This window comes from Empidonax traillii, unplaced genomic scaffold, assembly GCF_003031625.1.
Source record: "Empidonax traillii isolate 1590-97213 ecotype Southwest subspecies unplaced genomic scaffold, ASM303162v1 scaffold17:size2698205, whole genome shotgun sequence".
Taxonomy (NCBI): Eukaryota; Metazoa; Chordata; class Aves; order Passeriformes; family Tyrannidae; genus Empidonax; species Empidonax traillii.
This window is the reverse complement of record NW_020955210.1, coordinates 69,754-88,871: the sequence shown is the minus strand read 5'-3', so window position 1 is coordinate 88,871 and position 19,118 is coordinate 69,754. Positions and strand designations below refer to the sequence as shown.

The window sequence follows — 19,118 nt, the reverse complement described above, 5'->3', positions numbered from 1 at the left end:
AGTTACAACTATGCTCTTGATTACAAAGAATGATAAAAATTTAATAACAATTTTCTGAAAGCATCTGAAAAACATGAAAATGCCATCAACTTTCCAAGAAGCTGCTGTAGTGGGTTTTCTTGACAAATGAGAGCATTCAGATCCTCCTGGAGGGTGTGGTCATGTAGATCTGGGATGAGGGAGTTTGCAGCAAAGCAGTTGGCCAAAGTGCTGCTATTCATAGTATTAGAAGAAAGCCATCTCCTCTTTTGAACCCCTGTGATTTAGGGGAGTCCTGAGTATGCATCAGGACTAGGAAAGTCCATCATTAGACCATACACAAACTCTGCTGAGGTGAATGTTTGGCAGGATTTTGAGTTCCCTAATGCAGAGAATGTCAGCTCTGTATGATCAAGCTCCAAACTGAATGAAAAATTTCAAAGGGAGAGTGATTGCACCACTTCCCCAGCTAATCTGTGAATCCAGAGATTCACAGCATTTGGCTTGACTATTCATGATCTATTTACTTTTTAAAATTCAGACGTAGGCATGTGTGTGATGATTTATTCCTCCTTGTAATTGGATATGGTGATTAAATGAGCTTGCATATTATACTTCATTGTCCTTCTGGGATGTGGGCTACTGTGTGTTCGGCACAGCAGCTCCTAATGGAATTGATTCCAGCTTTTATATGTTTACTGTAATCAGTGATGTGTTTCTAAAAACTGATTTGGAAAATTGCTTTTAAATACACATTCTTATATATGAAGCATTCATCTAGCTATAGGGTGGTATGTAATCCTCAGAGTCTTCCTTTAAGATGCTTTGTTACCTTCTCTGACAGGCACTCTTTAAGAAAAATAAATATATGCTCACTGTTTTGTAACCTGAAAGCTATAGGAAGTGTTACACCTAGCAGAAGTGTTAACTGGGCTACAGCCAAGGACAAGTGATTGCAGTCTGAGAGTGTCACCCCATAATTGATGATTTTCCATGGGCTAACCAGTGATGATATAGGAAGGATACTGCTTCTTAATAAGGAAAAACTCCCCTTTTTAATAATTGCCTTTAACAACTAATTGAATAATCAGAGCAATTGAATTAAAAAAACCCAACCAACCGAAACTCAAATACCATTTCTGCAGAAAAAAAAAAGCAGAAAGGTAATGAATTGTCATTTTATGTATAGAGAGTAATTCAGAAGCCACAATGTGTGTTACTGGTGTTATGCAAACACAGAGACAGTGCTCTGCCCTGGGAATTTATAGTCCACTAAGAGAATACTCAGCAACCTGGTGCAACAGAGAAATGGGAACAGCAGTGATAGGAAGCCCTCTTAGGGAAATAGGGTATGGACACAATTTGCAGAATTCTAAATGAGGATATCTCAGTGATGCTAGTAGTCCCAGTGTTTGAGATTATATCTTTTAATAAAATAAACCCCAAAACATTCCTGCCAGATGCAGCTCAAGGCACTATCACTTTATCTCCTTTGGCTGAGTTACTTTATGTCTACAAACATAGCTGTGCTTAATGGTAGCCTTTACTTCAGGTGTACCTGTAGAAGAGACACGATTGTCTTGCTGAAATAAAGGCTACCAGCTGTATCTGGCAGGAAGTGTCAAATACACTGTGTTCCTGTAAGCAGTGAGAGTAAGTTTACCCATTGCTTAAAGGAACATAGTGTCTTTGACAATTTGCTGCTCTGTCTCAAATTTGGTTGAAATTTGTCAACAGATTCGAAGTTTACAGGGCTAAGGGAGAGCAAGACTGACAGACAGTTGGACAGACCATTCAGTTGCAAAAGTCACTTTCCTTTGGGGAATAAGAAAGAAGAAGAAATGTTGAGAGAAAGTAGAAGGTATGCTGTTAGCCTATTTAATTTGAAGAGGGTTTGAAAAATTGATAGGGAAAGGCAATTTGCAGAGGTATCACCACCTGACTCACATTTGATGATGTTGGCCAAACGGACTGGTATTGTCTGCGTGGGACTGTGGAGAGGTGGGCAGAAAAGGAGGGCACTGGATCTGCATACTCAGCCTTGGCAGGTACCTCCCGCCTCTCCTGAGCCCATGTCTGCCTCCTTTTCTTTGCACACTGAAAAAATGAAGCACACTTTATGAAAACTGTGCTGGCACTAATGGCCTAAAAGAGCTATAGAAATGAAAGATGGCAGCGAGCACTAGTCACAGCCAGATGCTGTTAAATGTAGTGGTGAAACATGGTCGTGGAGAAGATGATCCAAGAGGCACAGTTTAACACATTGTCTTGTGTGTTATTGCAGTTTAGGATTTTTACCTTTATCCTTAATATTGCATCGGATACATATACGCTTGTACAGAAAGGTAGGGTTTACCTGTCAGCAAAGGAGATTCCTCTGTGCCCCAAGGAAATCCAGGAGAGAGCTGGCTGTCTTGATGAAGAGCTAAAACCTGAACAAACAATTTCCATGAGGTACAGGTGCATCTCTTGCATTAAATGCTTTTAAATACTGTGCATGAAAAGCACATTATTTCATAAGACTTGCAAAAGAAAGATACAAAGGAAGAAAGGCATAATTTTGGACTGGTATAATCCTGCAATTCAAGACTTGTGTGTTTTGTTTTGGTTTTTTTTGTTTGGTTGGTTTTTGTGTGTGTGTGTGTGTGTGTTTGTTTTTTGTAGTTTTTTTGTGACTGAGTCAATAAAGAGCACTAAAAATCCAAAATACTGAGAAAAGTGAATATACACCTTTAGCAAATTACCCCAAAAAAAGGCTTTCATCTATAATTGCTTAATATCTCCACTTTATTTTACTGAAATAAGTAAGACCATCAACTAAAATCCCTGAGTAATTATGGTACAGCTCAGTCCAGGATCTAATGCTGAGGTCCCCAGTGAGTAAAAATAGTTTTAAAATTATCAAAATAAAGGTATTCATTCTTAAAAGTCTAGCATTGAGCTACTGTGTGTTGCAAGCAGCCAAAATGCACACAAACACAGTTCTTCTGCCATGGGGAAATATGCTCAAGAAGGTGTTTTACTCCCCAGGCAGCTGAACTCTGGATAATATCTGTTCCTCACATCTTACCCTTGTGTGATCTTTAAACAGGGCAAGCAAGAAGCTTTGTTATTTCTTTCTTTCAGCTGTCAGCACAGGGTTGTACTGACAAACACAATAGTTTGAAGTTGTTAGATGTTCTTAATACATACACAGACTATGTGCAAGACATTTTTTATTGCTGTCTTCCATTAAGATGTAATATTAAGGAAAAAAGCTGTCTTTAATTACATGCTAACCTGTCACTGGAATGATTTGGGTGTCTCAGTACAACAAGTACAATTTCAGGTTTATAATTTAAGGACGTATATCATACAAATAAGTCTGCAACAAGTGTAACGATGTATTTCAACACCACTATCATGAAACTCATCAGGTTTTTTTTGGAACCCATTCACCACACAGGGAAGCAAAACACAGCTGCCTTATGAGTGCTCTGGTGCTCATGGTTCTGGTTTTATGCTGTGAAGCCATGCTGCTCTGTCCTGGGGAAGGGGGAGGTTGGCAGGTGTGGAAATGTAAGATGCGTGTATGGCCCTATTTGGTTTTTGCATGTTGTGTCTCTTGTGCTATCCCTCTCCCAGTACAAGGAGGTCTCTACTCTGTGTTGTAGCTGTTTAGATAATGCATAAGTTATTTCAGAGGTATCTGAGAAGTATGTGCCCATCAGCCTGAAGTATTGTACACCCTGGGTAAAATGCTGGAAGTGCTTTCCTTCAGTGGAGCAGGGACACTGCAGTATGCTAATGTCTGTCTGGGTCTCCTGTGGGTTTGCAAGATGTAGTCCCTCCTTCCCCATGGCCCCTACCCAACAGGGCCTGTAACACATGGCAGCCATACAGCATCTTTGCTGGACCTTTTGCCTCCACGTGTCAGAAGGTACTGGCAGGTGACTCTCTGCTTAGGAGGTTACATGACAGTGGACCACAGCTGTGTATATGCAAGACCCTAACCTAGTGTGTGTGACCCAATACACCAAAAATATCCCATCACTTGACCTTTCATGTGCTGGATGGAGTGTGCAGTCTGTTCATTAGTCTAGTGAATGCTATTCCAATCTTCTACAGACATTTGGACCAAATCCAGCAGTTCTTGCTCAGATGGGAATGCCATCATTCCCTTTATAGATGGTTCTGCCAAATCTACAGAAGCCAAGAGCGTTTTGTCAGTGGAGGTTTTGTTGTGCTAGGCTTCCCTGAAGAGATGCTGTGATGTTTATTGCACGTGTTCTAGTGCCACATGTTGGGGAGCTTGCACTGCTTAACATATTTATGATAATTTGGCTCCCAGGGGCAAGCAAGATTCTCCTTATATCTCTTTCCCTGGGCTGAAGCACAAAGAAATTTCCCCTTGCTGCTTTGTAGGGGGAAAATAATAGATTAAAGCTTCTTGCTAAACACTTTTAAAAAATATACAATGCGGATCCGTACATTTCTGTTCCCCTAAGGGACCAGTCCCTCTGGTCGATATGGAAAGCAGTTAGTGGCAGGTGATGGGGATAACATTGCACACTGAAGTTGAGGCATTGTCCCTGAGCTGCAGAGCTCTAGATGTCGCGTTGCCATGTGTAGTTTGACCTGTCCTTTATCCATGTCATGTACCAACATGGAATGTATTCTGGTCACTATACTGATTACAGCACAGTCATAATCTGCTGGACTGGATAGTGTCCAAATACAGTGGATTTTGAAGCCTGTCACTAGGTACTGAAGTTGAAAATGTTGGGGCTAATAGTCATATATATATATATGTATATGTATATTACTTTTGGGTTGCTAGCAGAAAATTTGGGTTCGTGTTCTCAGAAGTGTCTCTGAAAGGCTGTTTTAAAGCATCTCACTTTGATAACCCTGAAAATACAATCTCACAATCTTTTTTTGAGGATGTGTTGATTTTTTATGTTTATATGTAATATTAAATTTGAAGATTACTGTTTCCTAGGAGCGGATTTTCTAGTTTAGCAATGAGAAGGACATGCTGAATTTGAAACTTGGCTATTCTTAAATGCCACATAAGTGTTGGACAGCAAAGACAAAAGGAATAAAGATTAAATGCACCTGCCTTGGTGTTAACTTTCTGAAAGTTGAATGTCTAATTTTAAAGTTTCCTTTTGACTCAAATGTCTGCTGAGCTGGTGCACCTGGCAAAAAACTTGAGCAGCCATGGGCACCTTAGAGTACCCATTTGGCAGGACCAGGCTTGCAGTGGCAGAGGGGACAGATGATACAGCCCCTTTCTGTGCACAGCTGTCACTGGCTGTGTGCTGTGCTGCCATCAGGCAACAAAAGGAGGCACAGAAGCAGTGACAGCTCTCGGTGGCACCTGGAACTTGTGAGAGACTAGAGAGACTGCATCTCTTTGGGTGCTTGGGGAGGAGCGTGCAAAGATGTTCAGGTGCAAGACAGAAGCAGAAAAGTAGAAGCTTGCCTTGCACTTGCTCCTGTAACTTTTACTGAGCTACACTAGTGCCTGGGGTGCCAGGCAGTGTGCAGGCTGGAGGTACAAACCCATGAGGGCAGATCACAGCATGCTGTGCTAAGGCAGCTGGACTGCAGGCAGAAGGATGAAAGGGAACCATTAAATCTTTTATCCTCTGTCCTGCTGCTACAGGCAATCCTGGTCTGGCTGGCTTATTTTAAACAATCGATGGAAAGAGAGGATGGTTTTTTCTCCTAAAGTACTTTGGGAGGTGCCTGATGCGAACAAGGAGTGACTACCTTCTGCAACAAGACTTGTGTGAGGATTTCACATGAGCATTAAAATACCTCCATTTACTGTCAAGTTTTACTGCATGGAAAGCTTGAGTGCAGCAGTCAAAGGCACTTTTTAACAAAAATTGTCAATATCTTAGGGTGAGTGCTATAGGCAACATTTTCTAATGCTTCAAAATGTATAAGGCGTAGAGGATTTGTTCAATAATTTCAAGTAACCCCAGCCATTATAGCTGCACATTAACCACCAGGTCACCCTCCTACCTGGAGGAAAAAGGGAGCTTCAGATTTCTATGTGGAAAAATTAGTGTCTCATTAAAGCTGGACAAGTTTGACATTTGCTCTCTGCCTGTGGCTTCAGGGCTTTCTGTCCCTCAAACAAAATAAGAAACTGCTCCAATACATGTGATAGCAGCAACTGGAATTCAACTTTAGGAGGATCTTTGACCTTACCAGACAGAATGTGTTTGATTCATTTTGCAGATGTTAAAATACTGCCAGAAATTTCTGGGAGATGACCTTAGAAATTATTCCTAGTTCTGACTTTTGTCCTCTAATAAAAAATGTGGTTGTACAAGTTAAATATCTTGCCCTTATGTATTTTCATTTTCTAACCTAATGCCAGAAATAAATGGCTTGCTCTTTAGTCCTTTGTGCATTGATTTCTTGGTGCTTTGGTGGTTAGGTGACATAACTACTATAATTGTTTTAATACATTAGCAGCAAATTATATATTGATGTTCTTTTTTTTCATTGACCTTTCTTTCTCAGCATCATTTCATTTTTTTCTTCATGCTGTGTCCATGGTGGCATAGCACTATTAGAGGATTTGATTTTGAATTAAGGGCTAATCCTGCAAGGTCCTGAGCACCATTGCTATCTGCTAAATGCAGTGGAGGTCTGGGACCACTCAGCACTCTCTCAGACAAGAGCAATATCTTGCTAGATCAGATAGTAATGATAGCAATTTGCATTTACTGTTTGTACTCTGAGATATCCTGACATTTTTAGTAAATTGCTGTGAAATTACAGATTATTGAGAAACTCCTATCTTTAAAAAGAGTTGCCATCAAATCGTTTTTCCGTTTCTGCAGAACAAGCAATTTTCTGATTACAATTAGAACTCACAGGACCTGTGTTTGCATTGCTGAAAGGTTTCAGAGCATTGCATAGTATTATGTCAACCAAACCACACAAAGAATCTGTGTGTAGCATTGTCTGCCTTGAGGTGTGGTTATAATTTTTCTCGTTTTGCAGAAAGGAGTAAGAGGTGTGACAAGAATTTATTGAGCCTACGAACCTTCAGCACCGAGAGGCTGAAAAACTTGAAAACGCTTTGCTGTAGACCTCATTTTGTTTAATTTGAACTCAGTGACTGAATATTTAAAATAGCAAAAATGTTTATTCCCTATAGAATAGTAAGCAATCAACATCCATTTTACTCAGGCACAGGGAGCTCATCTGTCTGTTTGCCCAGCTGTAACCCCATCTCATAGGGCTGCTTTTCTTGATCATTGTGAGACATGCAGGATTTAACTATTTCTGATCAGTATGGTGTTGCTTACCCCATCAGTGAATATTTTCTTTAAAAAAAAAAAAGATTTCCAATATGTGCAATGAGGTCAGAGGTGCATTAGTATTATTGATCCCAGCTTTCAGTCATAGATAGTAAGAAAAAAATTCCAAAGGATTCAGTTGGTTTAGCTGTTTGGGTTTTTTTTCCCCCAAATATAATCTGAAGGATGAGCCTCACAAAATAGAAAGAAGTGGCTGGTCCTGCAAGGTAAGGATGATGCACAGAACAAATTTTGAGGTTGTTGGTGATTATGAAATTTGTAGCTCTGGCTAATACTGGTAAGTGTATTAACATAAGGGGATGTCAGGACCTGACCATATGGTCATCTCATCATCTTTGCCATAATCACAAATGGTAAATGGCATAGCTAAAGGGTTTTAGAATTTATTGTATATTGTGTAAAATACATTTATTTCCCTCTTCATCTTTGTCAAAAATATCCCCCCCAAACACCAAAGAGACCTCATTGTCACACAAAACAAAACAAAACAAAACTCAAGAGTTTGCATTGATGTTTGAAAAATGCCTGTGTAGTCCCCATTCGTATTTTGTGCTACTGGAGTTCCTACATGCTGACAGCCAGTACCTTACACTCAGGTTCTAACATGCTTCAGGATGAAGAACATCTTATGATCTACTCCTGTTTGTTATATTTCTGAAAGGTAAATTGAGCAGGAAGGGCACTTAGTGATTTCCTTGGCTTGGAAAGCAGAGACTTATTATTTTTTAATTCGGTGCATGAGTTTCCATCCTTTTTCTCAGTTTAATTATCTCTTTTTTTTTTTTTTGGTTTGTGTTTTTTGTTTGTTTGTTTTGTTTTGTTTTGCTTTCCCTTCAATCTCCACACGTGTTTGGCCTCCACCAGCAAATCCTTGGAGAAAGCTGAATCACTACTTTGCATAAAGTGGAAAAAGACTTGCATTCCAGTGCTTTATCTATATTTTCTTATAATCCGATTTAGTGCGGAATACAAGCCTGAAAAACCCTTAAATCTTTCTGTAATTCTTGCACAGCCATTCACAGTGGATTTGTACTGTGCGAAGTTGAAGAGATTTGGGCTCAGAATGGTGATAAGTTTAAAAAAAAAAAAAAGGAACAAACCCAAGATTACTTATTTTTCTTTGCAGTTTAACAGATTGTACTGTCAGTACTCTCTTCCCAACTAACAGTACATGAGAGACAATCTGCAGATAAAGGAATAGACTCTATATGCATGGAGTCTATATGCTTATACTCCTCTATAGGGGAAGTATAGGGGAAGTTACCTTTTATAAACCACACAATTGTAAGCAAAAAACTCGGTATGTTGCATATTTTCAATCTTTTCCATTGCCTTGTTTTCCATGGCTTTATTTTTTTCCTTAATAATTAAATAAGCACATACTGGAAAGAACATGGAAACAGAAGTGCTATAGAGTGGAGAGAACAGTGTCTGAAATGTTGCTCTGTAGATGAAAAAGAGAGTGGTTCTTGTCATTTTAGCAGTCACAGTTTGTCACTGAGAGTGGGAAGACTTGTTTGTCTTATTTTTCAGCAGCTTTGGTTTTCTGTTTGTTTGTTTGTTTGTTTGTTTGTTTGTTGGATTTTTGTTGTTGGACATTGAGAAGGAGCAAACTAAAAACTGTTCAGGATGTAATAGTGTGATCAGAAAATCAGGACAAACTGGAATTTGTCTTCAAGTTATCTCTTCTTGTGGATATAAAGGGATTAATGACTCAGGCATTAGGAATAATTATATCTGGCATAGCTGGACAGTGAGTCTAATATTAGCAATAGAGCAATAGGTGTATTCTGACTATAGTCTGAGCTGTTGGATGTGTCTGTAATGTAAATGTATATGAAGTATTGATTTAGCTGTGATGGTCCAAAGATGCTGGTTGATGCATATTAGTAATGTTAGTACATGCATGTTAGTAAATAATATCTGGACATACAAATTGCTGGGTGAATAATTAGAGAGGTTTATCTATCTGTAACACTGGAATATTTCCCTACTTTTCCTTCTTTACTCATTCTATGTGATAGCTTTTAAAATATTTTCTTTTTAAAGCTGTCCTCAAATATATTTAATTTAATCAAAAGAGTTTAACTTTTCACCCATTTGACAAAGGCATTTCCTTTAAATTAAGTCTCTTTTCGCATTTACATTACAAGTTATTCATGTGAGGCTGCTCCACTGATGCCTTTTACCACTGTGGTAGTTTAAGAAAATGCTCATTTTGAGAAGAGGTTGTAGGTGTTGGACACGGAACACCATGAAGTGTACCACCTGTCCTGACTTGTTAAATGTGTGCCATGGACAACTTCTGTTTCCAGATCTGTATTGATTTCTGTCCTAAGCCTTAGTAATTGATACTCTGCCTAGAGAAGAGGGTGAAGAAAGGAGAAAATAAACTATTGGAAAATAATATTTGGTGTGTAAACCCATGTAAGAAACCCATCCTTTCCTCCTGGCATTTACAATTGCACCATCACCTTGAGTTAGTATTTGTAAAGTTGTTTTCTCAGAGAGAAAAGGTGTGATCAGGTTAGAGGGGTAAGTGGACACATGAAAAGCAGCAGAGAATCCTTTTGATTTTTTTATTTTTTTAAGTGGATGGGATCATATGATGTGTTGTTCGTCCAAATATATTACCATTTAATGTCTCTGGGACCCTAGATCCTCCTTCCCCCGAAATACCCCATTGTTGCTATTGGCTATCATCACCCTATAAATGCAATACAGTTGCAACTTCTCATGTAGATGTATTGCTGAGTCCTTTAGTTACCAGCTGAAAGCAGATGTTCCCTGGATATTTCACACTTGTGAGAAAATCCCATATCTATATACTGCTGTTTTCATCCCTCAGCCACTCTGAACTTGTCTTGCAGAAGAATTTGTACATCACAGAAAAGTGGGATGAGCAGTACTAACTGCTCCTGGTAAAGCTGGTGTCCAGATGCTTTATTTCACTTGGGGAGAGGACACTCAGCCTGGGAGAAACTGTCTCAGCAGAAGCTGGTGTGAATTGATTATTGAATAGCAAACAAGCACAGTGCCTGCTTTTTTATTATTTTTATGCCTGTGGAACTCACACTCAATTGGTGTGGTGAGATTATTGCCTAAGGCTGCCTCCAAAGAACTGCAAGATCAGGAGCCCATTGGACACATGCTGGTTCTGTTGCATGTCTTAATGAAGCTTTAAAATGCTTGAAATTGTTTTTGAGATGAAATATTCCATAGTTGCAAGTTAACTGAGTACTTCGTAATAATTGCTTAGCCAAATAAAGGAAAATTGTGAGGAACAAGGAAAAGTTAGATTGATGGCTAGAAGAAAAAGATTATATTAAAAAATCATGAAGAAGAGAAATTAAAAAAAAAAAAAGTACCATAGCGTCACAGGCTTTTGCACAAAGACTTTCCTTCCAGTAGGAGCTTTTCTTTTACAACAATTACTGTTCATTTTATTCTCCCTGTTTACTACAAATCCCAGAAAAACTTTTTCTATGGGAATTATAAGAAAAATGGTCACAAGTTTAGGTAGAAACTGGAACACAGTGTAAAATTTAAAAGCAGAGGTATACGTTTCACTACCATTCTGAGTGGGCTTATGGTGGACTGTAAATTATTAATGACTTGTCTGGAATTGCCTTTTTTTTAACTCTTAAATCAACTTTGACTAAACAGAAAAAAAGCACAGAAAGACTTTTGTTTATAATTGTCAGCTCCACTTGTGCATTTAGAGCCCTTCCTCATTCAGATTTACTGCTCTTAGTGGCCATTAGTAACAGAATGAATAATGTGCTATGAATAAATCCTCTCATGGTTGCTCTTTCTCTCCATAGATTAAGAACAGAAATTATAATTTGTGGACACATTAGTGTCCAAAAGTGTCTGACAAGTGTGCAGTTGTTTGTTTTGAGCAAATTATTTTTGAAAGATTAGTACACCCTTAGGTTTTGTGTTCCTGCTATGGCATGAAAAACCATTCTGGCATGATTTTCAATTACAGGGCATTTAGGAAGAAAATACAGAAGATAGTTACAGTGAACAGTAGGACTTGAGGGAAATACCCACGAACCAGTGCAGGCATTTAAAAATACGAATATTATCGTAAAGTCTTTAGGTGATGTCTGGTAATAGATATTTAATCTAGCAAAAGCACTTTCATTGCTTACTTGTTAAAGTAATTTAACGGATGAGTGATGCTATTAATGGACCACATGTATAATCCAGACTTTTTTTGTTCAGAACATTCCTTTAGGGTTTAAATTTCTAAACAAGTTTAGAGGCAATTTGAAGAAATTTATCCTATATACAAGCAATGGGAAACATAATTTATGAACTTTTCTTTTTAGCATTTCCTCTGTATTTAGAGGATAAGAGAAACCACTATGTATACATGTGTGCAGCTTCAAGTCAGCTGAGCGATACACCTTGTTTTGTTAGAAACAAGATGCTGTGAATGGCAGGATGTATGATTGAGCATGAGAGAGGGAGATGAACAGAGGGTTAAAAACAATTGTAAATTATCTGAACAAAGTGTTAGGCTTCCCTTCACTATTTTTTTGAGAGAATTGCCTTAATATTGTCTGTAGCATAGTTCTTGCGAGAAGTTTAAGAAAAAAACCAAAAACCTCAAATTATAGCAAAACCAGCCTTTCTTTCCATCCCCACACTTCGGGATGCTGGAAGAACTGTAGATAGATACCTGGAAAACAGATAATTAGGTAATAAAAATAAACCTATAAGTTGTTTCTTGAACACCTGTTAGTATGATCGAGTCATGCTATTTTGAACAATTGCAGAAGTTCATTGATAAGCATTGCAGTTTTGCTTCAACTAGGACTTAATTTCTTTTCTGAACACATGGCTGTGTATTGCTGAAACTCAGATATCACCTACGTAGAGTAGCAAATTAGGGAAATAATCTACTGTAAATGTCTGTGCCTTTGTGAGGATCACTGCTCAGTCACATGGTTCAAGGAAGAACTAAAATGTAGTTGTTGACTCCAAGCTGAGCTGTTTCCAAATAAATGTTTGAGAAACCTCCAACTTTAATAGTTGCTTTGTATCATCCAAAAGACGTGCAACAGAATGAATAGATGACCTTTCAGATAGAGAACAAGCTGTTCACCATGTCTTTTCATTTACTGAGACAAAATACCCTTTTTATGCAAAGATAATACTTTCCACCATTTTTAACAATGTTGGTGAAATATAAAGAATTTATTGTTTTGTTTCTGAGTGCAAGGGGGTTTTACTATGTGTCTTTAGTTCAGGACTCTTTCTAGACCAGCTGTGTTAAATGCATTGATCTAGATAGATTTATTTTAATTTTTCGAGAAGTCAATGGAGTTATTTTGAATCCCATGCTCACAGAGTGGTATGTCATTAGCTATCCATCCATGTGATATCCACATGATATCTGTCTTTGAATGATATATGGATGAATTCTTATTGCCATCCTGCATCACAGCTATAGGATCAATAATTTGCTGACAAGGAGATCCAAGGCAGCTGTAATGGAAATTGGTCTAAACTATTGTGAAATTGCAGCCTTAGCATGAAAAGCTGCTGGGATGCCCTCGATTACACGCTCCTACACAAGCACTAGCTTGGACTGGAACAGATCACAAACAAATAGTAAATAAATCAGGATACAGAAATCAGGGGTCATCCTTGTCTGTCTCATGTGAGGTGTGGTTTGACCCTTAGTTTTTGTGGTTGTAAATCCGCCAGTTAAATCACAACTGAATATAATTGGTGCTAACTAGTACCAACTAGTTATACTGGTAAAGTGTTTTTGCCCTGCAATATAACTAGAATCACTTCTGTTATTGTTTAGCCTCTGTCCATGTTTCTATTCTGGTATGGAAAAGCAAACCTATTCTCTTGTGTAAAGGAACACAGTGTGTTTGCTGAAATTAAAAGAAATACAGTGAACAGGAACCCCTGAAAACTTGTAAATCTTACCATTTGGGGAAGAAAAAAATAAAACCAAAAAAATAAACAAAACCATTTTTAATTTGTTGTTAAAAAGACCAATATAACTGTCTGTTTGCAGAAAAGAAAAGATTTTATAGTGTGAACCAGGTACAGATTTACTCCTAGACCATGCGTCATATATATATGAGTAGTTTACTAAAATTGGAAACAGATTTGTTTCAAATTTGTATAATTTCAGTTGGAAGGGATCTGTGAAAGCATTGGGTCCAACTTGTGATGGAAGCAGGTCCAGTAAGACCAAGATGCTTGGAGATTTGCACAGGCAAGCCCTGAATATACTGATGTTGGTGATTGTGCAGGTAACCTGTCGCAATGGTTGACCCTTCTCACAGAAGGAAAAGAGGAAACCCCTTGATCTAGACAAATTTCAATTTGTTGCCAGCTCTGATGGTTGCCCCTTGTCATTTTGGAGTACATCTCCAGGAAAAACTGGCTTGGTCTTATCTCCACTCTGCCATTGGGTTGTTGAAGACCGCCATGAGATTACCCCTGCACCCTGGCATCCTAGACCAAACCCAGTGCTTTCAGCTTCATGCTGTTTGGAGTAAAGGCTTGGAAAAATCCTAAAAATAGTGTGACATGGGAATGAGGAATGAGAAAGATACACTGAGATCCAAACTGGACGTTCGTCCTGACAATCTGAGGTGCTTACAGCTGCAGTGTGTAGGGATGGTCTGTTAGCAAGTACCTTTAGACTCAGCGATAGAAATCAGTGAAGAAAAAACCCTTCCAAATGTAACTAAATGAACCTTAGAGAAAACTTGTCAGCACTTACAGTGATGCCCCCAAGACTAACCAGCTAAAGATTTGCACATATTTATTTCATGGTTCTCAAGTACTGTGCATAGACGTTAATCACGTTACGTGGCAATCAGTTTTCTCTCTCCTACTACTAAAAGCTGTTCTTCTGAATTTCCAGAACAAGTTAGTGTATGGAAAGGTTGCTTTGTGCAGCTCAGCTGACTGGGATGGTGGTGTTTGTGATAAGGACTCTTTCTTACTGATCCCTGAACTGTGACTTATTTGTGCATACCTGTGCCTGTTGGGGCTTTGGGAGCTGAGAATGTGCTTGTTAAATGAAGCGATGGATCTTTGCAGTGGCAACATATTGTTAACATTTTGAAACTTAGTTTCATATATTCTGTATTCTTTGGACTTTTTTTTTTTTTTTTTTTTTTTTTTTTTTTTTTTTTTTTTTTTTTTTTTTTTTTTTTTTTTTTTTTTTTTTTTTTTTTTTTTTTTTAGAGTTCCCAGTTGCTTCCATGCACAGTAGCAGGAATAGATACTCTCTTTCTGCTCTGACTAATGTATTGTGCCTTGGGTTTTTTTTTGTCTTCCTCTGCAGAAACTCTCCTGGATGACTTCCTGCTCACGTACACAGTCTTCATGACGACCGATGACTTGTGCCAGGCACTTCTGAGGCAATATCCTTTTACGGAATGTTGCAGTCACAGGGGTCACACACTTTCTCCTAGTTTTATCTATTGTTGAGCCTTATATCAAAATTGCATGCCTGGTTTTGTACTTTGCATATTATTGAAATACAATCCTACATGATTATTTTGAGGTTGCATGAAAAATTGGTAAGAAAAGAGAAAGATTGTCAAATATTTACTATGGCATGCTTAGAAAGTGAACTGCATTTGAGATTTTGGCATCACAGCCCAGGAAATGCATGAACAAACTGGAAAAACTTCAGAAGAGACCAATGGGAATTAACAGTATTCTAGAAAAAAGACCTACAAAGAAGATGTGAAAGAGTTTGGATTGTTTTACTGAAAAAAGGGAATCTATATGTAAATGGGACAGTCTTTCAGGTACTTAAAGAGGAACAGAAGAATCTGTTCCTATATCAGTGCCAGATGGGACAAAAGGCAGTGAGAATAAATTGCTGTAAGATATTTTCATGTTAGATACTAAGAATTATTTTGGATTTTTTTTTCCTTAAGAAAATAAATGGTGGAGTTGAAAATGTGTGAGACAGTAGAATCTTTTATATTGGAGAGTATTAAGAAGAAGAAATCAGAAAATGTATTGCAGTGGTATACTTGAGCCTCTCTTAAGGTGGACTAGTTAGGGTGGATTTGGATGGACTGGTTTAGCTGATCTTTCAAAGTCTCTTTTTCTTCAGCCCAGTTTTCATAAGGTTTATGATATCTGGATTTGACTCAGATCTATAGTTTAGGTTATATTGTATTCTTAACTCAAATGGGTTGAGGATGAAGAGATTCAAACTGGAAACATTAAATCCAAATTTGGATATGAGTTCCCCTAATTGGCTTGTGCCTGTAACTACACACACACACACACACACATGTTCACTTATTAAAACACTTAGAATTTGCATAGCTGAGGAATCAATAAATAAAAAATTCCTTCTCTGAAGTCAAATATACAAAGATAAAGCTGCCTCAGAATAAACCTGTATTGAAGCAGATGCCTAACTCGTAGCAACAATGCAATTTTTGTTTTTGTTTAAAGATAAATAAGCTGACGAGGCAACATTTAAAGTGGGGTTAAAACCTTTCCAGGTTATGTTAATTCTTAGAATACCTACAAAGAGAAAAAATAAAGAATAAGCATTTTACAATAATTTTTTCATGTGATACAGGATATAAGTCTTAACTCATTCTGAGATAAAAGAATTATTTTCATGCATTTCCAGTGATTTCCATAAGCTATGGAGCATTGTTTAAATAAACTTGTGACTATAAAATAAACTTTCTTTGCTTTTCTTTTCCCCCCTTCTTTATGTTTTGAGGTGAACACATCATCTTTTTACCTCTTAATAGAAAGAATAGCAAAGGGATAGGAACAATCTACAAGTGGGTATTGTCTGTTTGGTGCGTCTGCTTTGTGAATAGAGAACGATGGTAGAAATAGTTGTTCACTCTTTTTTTAATTTTAATAGTGGTATTTCTGCAGATACTGTAATTTGTGCAGGCAGAAAGAAACTGACTTCTGTTGCCTGGATTTTTTGTTATTGTTAATGATGCATTGCCCTCCTTCCCACAGACATTCACGTAGCCATGGTGTGCAGGACAAAGGTTCATTCTCAGTTCTGCAGAAAAGAAATGACTCAACATTTTGTAATTCCTTTTGAATTGATTTTATTTTTATAGAATCACCTCTCTGATCTGTAATGAAGAAAAATCATGTTGGCACAGAGGATTGTTTGACATGTCTATTACTGAGAACTTCATTCCAAAAAGTTGATGAAACTCCTAAAGCTTCAGATAGGATAAAACATTTAAAACTGAGTAATGTACTGAAAAAAATCTTTCGATGAGATGATTGCAAAGTCTTTGCCATCAGTTAATTTTTAAGTTTATGTGAGACCTTATTATTCATTCCTTAACCTACTGCACCTATTGTGCTAAGAACCACCAAGGGAAAGAAGATGAGTCTGATGTGTCTTGTAGGAAGCGGAAAGTCTTACATTTGGTATCTCAGTGGACTTCTCTCTACAAAGACTGGTTACATGAAGATGAGCATTTAAAACAATTTTTAAAGGTATTGAAACACTTTCTGATGCACTTCAGCACTGTTTAATTACTTACTGTGTCTAAAAAGCCGCAGCAGAAAACTCTATAAAACATGTTTTTTCATACTTACATTTTCTCTATGAAATCTATAATATAAAATGATTTATATGTGTCTTCCTTAAATGCCTTAAAGACAGTCAGTTTGAACATAAAACCAGTATTATCAATACATTCAATGTGAAAAACATTAACATATGAAACTTATGGAAATCTCATGATCTCTAGAAAATGGGAAAAGTTAGAAAGATAAAAAATAAAACTACGAAGATATGGAGATTCCTTGGACACACTGTCTCTCACAACAGGATCTGTGGTTGGTATTCGTGGAGTAAGAGTTCTTAGGTCTCTGTAAGAGATGCTACTTTGACTGAGGAGTGAAATTGTATTCCACAGTGTTTTACTGAATGCACATGGGGAGCAGCACAAATTTATGTCTTCTAATAAATAAAATTTTGTCCCTATTTGCTAGCAAAGATTTTCTGATATGAATTCCAAAAGCTCTTGTAATTCCCCTGTAAATTTGGAAATAGCCCATTGTTGCTGACCAACATCCATCTGGTTGTTGATCTTTTTTAAAATATATTTTTTTTTCTCTGCTAGTTAAAGATGAGAGTATTTTAGGAGACTTAGCAGATCTTCCACTTTTTCCTGATGAGACTCTTTATATGCAAATGGCGATCTTCCTAAGGGCCATGGAGGTGTGATTTCTCTTCTTGAAGCTTCTGTGCAATATTAAACAGCAGTAACATTAACAATGGTTGCAGTTATATGTGCAAAAACAACATATAGGATTGTAGGCTAAAATCATTCATGCAGAAACCTGTGAATGTAGGAGTGTTAATTGGGCCATAGCAAACCTGATGACTCAGCTCATACATATTCCTCATTTTCTTAGAAGGGAAAGAGAAGGATCTGTGTGCAAGTTCTGAAAAAGTGTAGAGAAAATACTTCCTACAATTTCAATCATGACAATGCTTTCCCCCAAAATTAGAAGATAGGTTTACTTATCTATTAGTTTATAACTAACAGAGTTCTGGGAGTTTGTAGAAGACATCAACTCAGTTTAAAATGTATGCAAATGTGAGGAAAGGTGACGTAGAACATTTGCCATTTTAAAAGTCTTAATTCAAGGAACCTGTTTGTTATCATTTTGGGTAAGTGAAGATTGTGTGGTGTGGTGTGTTGCTTCAGAATGTGTTCTTCTGACCTAACCCAGATTTTGTATAACAGCCACAAATGGTGTTTTAAATTTTCCCATTTGCAGAGAAAAGAGGATAAACATTTTGGACTCTCACTTGGTGACAGTACTAAGAGTGTTTCTACAAAGATAGGCTGAATATTAACCAGTTGGAAGTTTAAACAGGAACGTTCTCTCCTTATGGGTTTTTCAGAAATATAATGATGAAAGTTGTTTTAGTGGGCTAGTGCCTGAATTGATTTAGATTGCTGATGTGATGCCTTAGATTTATGTTTGAATTGTCAGACATTTGCACAATCTTTTTTGTTTTATTTTGTTTTATTTTGTAGACAATATACAGAAATGTGTTAGATGATGTGTATGAATATCCCATTCTTGAGAAGGACCTGAAAGAATTTCAGAAGATACTTGGGATGCATCGCCGTCAGTAAGTATTGATTATATTTGTGATCAAGTCTCCTTTTATTTAGACTGTAATTTATTTTTTTCTCTATCTTGCTGTAATTCAGTCAAGTGATGAGTGATACAAGTAACATATTCATTTTAACAAATCATCTCTTTTCTAAACTAAAGCTAGATTATTCAGTTTTCTCTGATGTTTGTTGGGCTTCACTTTCATCAGTTTTATTTGGGCTTACTCTCAAGAAAAGCAATTCTTTGTGGAGAAGCTGGCAAAAATTCCCTCAGAAGCTGCAGTCTGTGACTTCAGATGGTACCTTTATTCTCATTCTCTCTGCAGTCGGCAGTACTGAGAAGCAAATATCTTGTAATAGTCATCTCAGGGTTATTATTTTACTAATAATTATGATATTTTTAAAAGATATTTCCTTGCTAGGTTTTTACAGCAAAGGAGTTGGTTTCCATGGTTTGGCCATGGAAGTGGAGGGAGCTGTGTCCTTGAGGGTGACCCTGACCACTTACTTTGGGGGCCTGAGCTGTGTTTGTCTCCTCCAATAGCTCATGGGCTGACAGCATTGCTTTTCACTACATCAATTGTGCAAGTCAAAAAAACCTTTCTGGCTGAGCCAGGTGCCTTTAATTTTTCCTGAAGGAGGTCTGCAGCCTTTCTGCAGTGACCAT

The 19,118-nt window shown here is 37.5% G+C and overlaps 1 protein-coding gene across 1 annotated transcript in view; it reads left to right on the top strand.

The window, feature by feature from the left end:
* Positions 1-19,118, top strand: part of RAPGEF5 (Rap guanine nucleotide exchange factor 5) — a 167,013-nt gene that overhangs the window by 115,443 nt on the left and 32,452 nt on the right. The window contains exons 12-14 of the mRNA XM_027895735.1: positions 14,641-14,719; positions 16,664-16,808; positions 18,368-18,465. Of these exons, the coding sequence (XP_027751536.1) occupies positions 14,641-14,719; positions 16,664-16,808; positions 18,368-18,465 (322 nt within the window). The remainder of the gene's footprint in view (positions 1-14,640; positions 14,720-16,663; positions 16,809-18,367; positions 18,466-19,118) is intronic.